Genomic DNA, 6,905 nt, shown 5'->3' on the forward strand with positions numbered 1-6,905 from the left:
GCTGGCCACACATTTAAAGGTAGCAATAGTAAGCCTAAGCCTCAGTTTACACTAGCTACCTTGTTTGTTTATATAGCATTTATACATGACAGAAACATAGCTTCCTTGCTGAAAAATATATAGAATGGATGTTTCAGTGAAAAGCATAGCAACATCAAGGTAACATTGGAACAGCTGATGCTGTTTTTCCAAAGCCAAATCCGCCCATTAGCCGCTGAGTCTACCATTAAAAATGTTTTCAGTAATTGTTTTCAGTATCCTAATGTTGTTTTTGTTTGGTGTGTTCTGATTGTTTCAGTGCATGCATTCAACAAGCGTTGGACGAAGGACATCCACAAGGCCGCTATCTCCAAAATTCACTCAAAAAGTTATCTATTTAAAAAAAAAATTATATATATATATATATATCTTTTAAAATTCCATTGGTTAAAAGCTATTGCTCAGTCATCACTTGGCTCATGTAAATTCTGTAGTTGCTACATTAAACATCCCATGGTCAACATCCCCAATGTGTTCACATTTCTCTTATGTAAATGTTATTTGGGAAATATTTGGTCTTTATTTTTTTCTTCATTAGCATGCTGATGATTTCAAGTTGTATTGTTTTATTTTGATCTGTTGAGACATCGAATACATGTTGTTTAGTATATTTATTAAGTTTAGTTCAGTTTTCTCTGTGAGAAGCAAGTTCATTTAAAGTTATATGTTATTTGGTTTACATAGACACAACATTTCAATGTTAATACAAAATTCAAAGGGCACTCGCACATCTGAGCTATCTTTGTTGCAGGTACGTGGTAACACTTGAATATGATGAGAAAAAATAAGAAACCCGCACACTGCTCTTGCTAGTATCACTGCTCTTTAAAAAGCTTTACGTATCGGCCTCAAGGCCTTTGTCAGAGCTTTTGTGAGTGTTAATAATTTGCACCCTTATGTAGACATTACTCCCCCCACATCTCAATGCATCGAATGGGGTTGGAGTCGAGGAAAATTCCCAAATGGTCTTAATGACGAGATGCCCATGCATGTTGTGTTGTAAATGTGAACATGAATTAATGTCACTAATTCAGACTACTCTGACGTTTTTTCTTGCACTGTACCGAATGATTTATGAAAAGTTACATGATAGGTTGATGTCCTCATTGTGGTTTTACAGACGTGCTTAATGCGTTTTTATGTACACACTTTATTAGAATACTTATGAAATGCACATTGTTATATTTGGTAACACTTGCTTATTTTCCCTGGACTCCAACCCCATCCGATGCATTGAACAGATGTGGGGGGAGCAATGTTGTTAATATACAAAGTAACCAAAAACCTGATATTTGTATACATAATGCTTGTTTGCCAGAAGTTCACAAGTCACCACAAATTTGCCACAACAGTTTGCCAGAAAACTAATTTGCGTGTGAAAATATTGTCAAAAATTTGTCACAACTATTTGTCAGAAATAAGCCTGTTTTTTTTCCGTTAAGGGTAGATGTTAAAACACAACCATCCTCACTCAGGGTGTATTGTGCTTCAATGTAGTTCTATACTGAAGGCCTTCTTCTGACCTGCAGGTTGTTTACCAGGCACCCAGTGTAACCTGAACTGGGAAGTGTGATGGCAGAAACACAAGATACCTCTTGCCACTTTAGTAAACCGGAGTCTTGTTCTAAAGTCATACTCAGTCCAAGTTGAACTATATATAGAGTTGAATTTGACCTGTTTTACATATATTATAAACATTTCATCATACCATAACAGTGTTATTGTTTGAAAATCATTTTCAGATGTATTTAAAAGGACGTACAATATTTCTGTATAAGATGATAATAAGTATTGGAGAATAAGTATTTTTGTATACCTTTCAACTCACACACTTTATTAAGTACGTAGCCCACCATTACAGAAAGGATGGATAAGCTGCATCAAGTTTGGTTAAAATTATTGTTGAGTTTTGTTTGAAATCATAATTTGTCCCACAAACTTAACTGTACTCAAACATGTAATAACATTGCTAAGACTGATTTGTTAGGATGCCCATATATACTGTAAAATAAACACACATGCTTATCACTCCACAGTTCCCAGAGTTGGGTCAGGTCCCAGGGGATCTGCAGTGACTCTCTCCAGCTGCCAGACTTACCTAGTGACGGCACGTGTGCAAACAGTGACCATGAAGCAGCCGGCCACGATCACCCAGCCCCAGCCCCCATCAGGAGGGGGGACCGCTGGTCTCTTCTTCCCCTGAGCCATAGCCGCAGCATGAACCATGCTCAGATCCTTCTCCTGTTCTCAGCCAAGAACCCCCAGGTACACCTCGCAGACAGACAGCCTCACACAGTCACACCTAGAATGGGTTGCACTGATTGTTGAAGAGGCTGTTCAGTTCACTTCAGTTACACTGTTGTAGAACACAGGGAGAAGCAAATATACTAGCTAAGACTCTATGAATAAGGAAAAAAAGAGACTCGGAATCATTGACAGGCATCAATTGAGATGCAGTACCCATAAACAAAAAACCTCAGACATCTTCTCTGGGTCTAAAACATGTCCAGCCCATTCATCATTTGTTGAAGAGCTAGCCTACGAACAAGGCTAGTCACTGCTGATGTGCATGTTGAAATACTTTACTCCCCGGCCCAAGCAGCACAGTGAGGCGACAGGGTAATGACGTAGGAGTCCATGAGAGGAGGTGTTTACTGGCAAGGTGTCAGGGCTAACTCGGGGTGGTACAATATTAACTTCAGACACCAGCAGCCGTCTGCTGGCATGACTTCGGACCCTGTTGAAAAGCTGTGGCATGTGCTACCCTAAAACACTTTCCATCTCTGCAGCTTTGGTTCCTCAGATGTCAATTGACCAGGTGATTTGGCTACCCTTCATTTCCCTTAAATGTACTCCCGCAAGTAGCAAAAAATGATTTGATTGATGAATGTCAATACTTAAATCACTAATCTTAATCAATAATCCAGTGTGATTTAAATCAGTAATCGAAATGCACTAGCTCTATGATATCTTTATATGGAAACTAAATAAAGAGTTAACATATTTAAATAAGAATGTGGAGGATATACAGCGCCTTCAGAAAGTATTCATACCCCTTGACTTATTCCACATGTTGTTGTTTTACAGCCTGAATTCAAAATTGAATAAATAGATGTTTTTCTCTCAGCAATCTACATATAATACCACATAATGGTAAAGTGAAAACATATTTTTGAAATCTTTTCAATTGTATTTAAAATTAAATACAGAAATATCTAATTTACATAAGCATTCCCGCCCCTGAGTCAATACTTTGTAGAAGCACTTCTGGCAGTGATTAAAACTGTAATTCTTTCTGGGTAAGTCTCTAAGAGCTTTCCACACATGGATTGTGAAACATTTGCCCATTATTGTATAAAAATTCTTAAAGCTCTGTCAAATTGGTTGTTGATCATTGCTAGACAACCATTTTAAAGTATTGCCATAGATTTGCCATAGCTTTAAATCAAAACTGTAACTCAGCCACTGAGGAACATTCACTGTCTTCTTGGTAAGCAACTCCCGTGTAGATTTGGCCTTGTGTTTTAGATTATTGTCTTGCTGAAAGGTGAATTCATCTCCCTGCGTCTGGTGGAAAGCAGACTGAACCAGATTTTCTGGATATTGCCTGTTCTTACCTCCATAACATTTATTTATTTTCCTGAAAAACTTACCAGTCCTTAACAATTGTGACCCATTTGGCAGAAAAGCCTTCTCGAACATGTGAACTTTCACATGCCTTTATAACAAACTTTATGCCATCTGGAAATACGAATAAAATTGTAAAATTATGAGCCTAGTTGGTTTAGCCACAGAACTGCACAACCAAGCAAAAAGACAGTAACTGCTCATTTGGTCGAAAATGAGTTAATGTCATTTTTGCTACATTAAATACATGCTTAATCATGTGGACAAGTATCCTGCCTCTATTGTGTTGTGTTTTGGAGAAAATGGGGGTCACGTTAGCAGTAACTGCATAAAGTTACTGTGAAACCAAGGTAAATAAAAGCCATTTTTCTCAGTTCTACGCTATAAGCAGCTACTGCCTTTCTGCTTGGTAGGGCAGAAAAAGTGGGCAACCTTCCCTCTAGCCACGATTGGCTGAGATAATGAGTGGGCTGGATATGCCGAGAGATAAGTTTGGATTGGTCTGCCATATAGCACGCTTCTGTCTATTTGAGCTGGTCAGTATGTCTAGTTAATCCTAACGCTGCTTTAAAAAATATATATTGCATAGTAAAACTGCATAAGTGTGGCTCTCCACTTTCCAGAGGACCGAGTTTTGAAATCTGTGGAATTCGAGTATGATAGCTAAGGAGATGAAGAAACCACCTGTCTCCGGATTACATCTTCAAACTAAGGGCAGCCATGGCATCCGACAGGAGATGCGTCCATCCATGATGGGTAAGATGGTCTAGCTAGCTACATCTTCAGATATTACATGTTTCTAATTTTGACAGAAAGTGGTTTCATTTCAAGTTAAAATGCACTGTTAGCTAGCTAACATTAGCTGGCTGGCTCACTAGCTACCGTTGCGTGTATGATATTGTTATTCGTATATCAGAGCCATTTGCTTGGCTAGTTATAGCCTAATGTTAGCTAGCTAACATTGAACCTGGTTGGTTAGCTACCTGCAGATTCATGCAGGGTAGTAATGCCATGAGTTGGGATTATGGTTCATTGTTTAGCTAGCTAACTAGCGACATGTCTTAACACAAGACTCCACTATTCAAGTAACAATTTTGGGTGCATTCGATTTCAGTGCACTCTGGTCTGAGTGTGCCAGAGCGCAGAATAACAGATGAATTTACGAACGCTCAACACACGTTGAATATGACCGGTGTCAGTAAACGATGGCAAAAAAGCATCATTAAATTGTTGCCAGCAGCACAGTTACAGTAACCAACACTCTGGATAACAAGAAAACAGCCTAACCAGCTCTGCTAGGATGAGTAAAATGCTCAGAGTTTGGGTGTGGACTAAAGCTTAAGAGGGTGTAAACAATGCTGAATGGCTGTAGACAAAGAAGAGTTCTCCGGTAGGTATCAAAACTTTCAAAGGCCATTTTCTCAAAAGTGGGGTTACAAGTTTATCAACTTTCAAAGCATAATAACTTTCCCATTATGCCTCAAATGCCGTGTATGATATACCATTTTGTAGCTCTGTGTCTCTGCTTTTAACCAATGTAAAATACACTTTCACATTTTGCTACATAAGACCAAATCAAGGCTGTCGGTCACAATTACAAGCATTTTTTTGCAGTATTACTTTAGTGCCTTGTTGAAAACAGGATACATGTTTTGGAATATTTTTATTCTGTGCAGTCTTCCTTCTTTTCACTCTGTCAATTAGGTTAGTATTATGGAGTAAATACAATATTGTTGATCCATCCTCAGTCACCATTGGCCTTACGGTGAAATTCCTGAGTGATTTCCTTCCTCTCAGGCAACTGAGTTAGGAAGGACACATGTATCTTTGTAGTGACTGGGTGTAAGTGTAATTAATACCATGTTCAAAGGGATATTCACTGTCATTTTTTTTATCAATCTACCAATAGGTGCCCTTCTTCGCGTGGCATTGGAAAACCTCCCTTGTCTTTGTGGTAGAATCTGTGTTTGAAATTCACTGCTCAACTGAGGGACCTTACAGGTATGTGTGGGGTACAGATTTAAGGTAGTCATTAAAAAATCATGTTAAACACTATTATTGCACACAGAGTGAGTCCATGCAACTTATGTGACTTGTTAAGCACAGTTTTATTCCTGAACTTATTTAGGCTTCCCACAACAAAGGGGTTGAGTACTTATTGACTCAAGACATTTCAGCTTTTCATTTTTTATGCATTTGTAAAAATGTGAACAAACATAATTCCACTTTGACATTTTGGCGTATCCTATGTAGGTCAGTGAAACAAATATCGATTTAATACATTTTAAGGCTGTAAAACAATTGTCTGCATTTCTAGTTGGTTAAAACCTGTCTGACTCCCATTGCTTCAGCTGCTGAGCCCATGGCAACCACATGCCTGGTTCAACATGGCCAGAGCTACATTATTGCACAGCAGGGAGAATAATCTACTGAATATCCTTTTGAGTTCATTGAATCCAAACTATTACTACATAGCCCTATCTAGGTCAATTGTTCATCTAAATGTTGCTGATAAATAAATAAAAAGATAATTTCATGGCATGTTTGTTTATCATTGTTTTGTTAACCTTAGAACTTAGACATTTGCCACAGTCGGCAAAATTTAGATTCTGAAGTTTAGGAGATTCAGTATTGCACTTCAAATTCATCAAGTAAAAACATGGGATCGTGCGATAATGTTTGAGCCTCAATAAAAAACATAAGACAACGCAAGCAATATATCGTATGTGTCGAATTGACAGATGGCAGATATTGTGTGGTGGGTTCACGCGGTTGAACTATCGACAATGTGGACTGGGTCTCATGTTCACCATATTTCCTCCTCAGGAAATGGCAAGTTCTCAAAAAACGTGCAGCTTTAGTAAAATGTGTAAAACTTTTTCAGACCTTCTTTTCTCTTTGTGTTATCTTAGCGTCCAATAATTTCCAGTTTATATCAAGCAAAACATGTGAATCAGTAAGTTACGGAATAAACAACTTCGGCGACTTTGTAACATTCTGTTCTTCTAATGAATACCTTTCGTTCTCATCAGCATCGGTCAAAGTACCAATAGAACTCCAGAGGCTGCTGGCTTCGTAGGCAACACATTTTTTTTAAACAATCAATTGTAAATAATACACATAGCACCAACATTTGAAAATATTTCCAATAAACATTTTCCCCAGTTTCTAGGATGGAGCAATAAGGTTCTTACCTTTCCAGACACACACATCAGCTGTTGTTGAATTGCATAGCTCAG

General features: G+C 38.2%; 1 protein-coding gene across 2 annotated transcripts in view; it reads right to left on the reverse strand.

Annotated features, from left to right (window-relative positions):
- The window catches only part of LOC135523845 (monocarboxylate transporter 12-B-like), a 28,210-nt gene extending 21,305 nt beyond the window's left edge, over window positions 1–6,905 (reverse strand). The window contains exons 1-2 of one of the 2 annotated variants that reach the window (XM_064950807.1): window positions 6,861–6,905; window positions 2,138–2,341 (exon numbers count right to left, since the gene is read on the reverse strand). In XM_064950807.1, the coding sequence (XP_064806879.1) occupies window positions 2,138–2,265 (128 nt within the window). In that variant the 5' untranslated portion in view covers window positions 2,266–2,341; window positions 6,861–6,905. Of the gene's footprint in view, window positions 1–2,137; window positions 2,396–6,860 lie in introns of both variants that reach the window. The other variant, XM_064950806.1, reaches the window with a different exon arrangement.

This window comes from Oncorhynchus masou, chromosome 31, assembly GCF_036934945.1.
Source record: "Oncorhynchus masou masou isolate Uvic2021 chromosome 31, UVic_Omas_1.1, whole genome shotgun sequence".
In the NCBI taxonomy this organism is placed as follows: domain Eukaryota; kingdom Metazoa; phylum Chordata; class Actinopteri; order Salmoniformes; family Salmonidae; genus Oncorhynchus; species Oncorhynchus masou.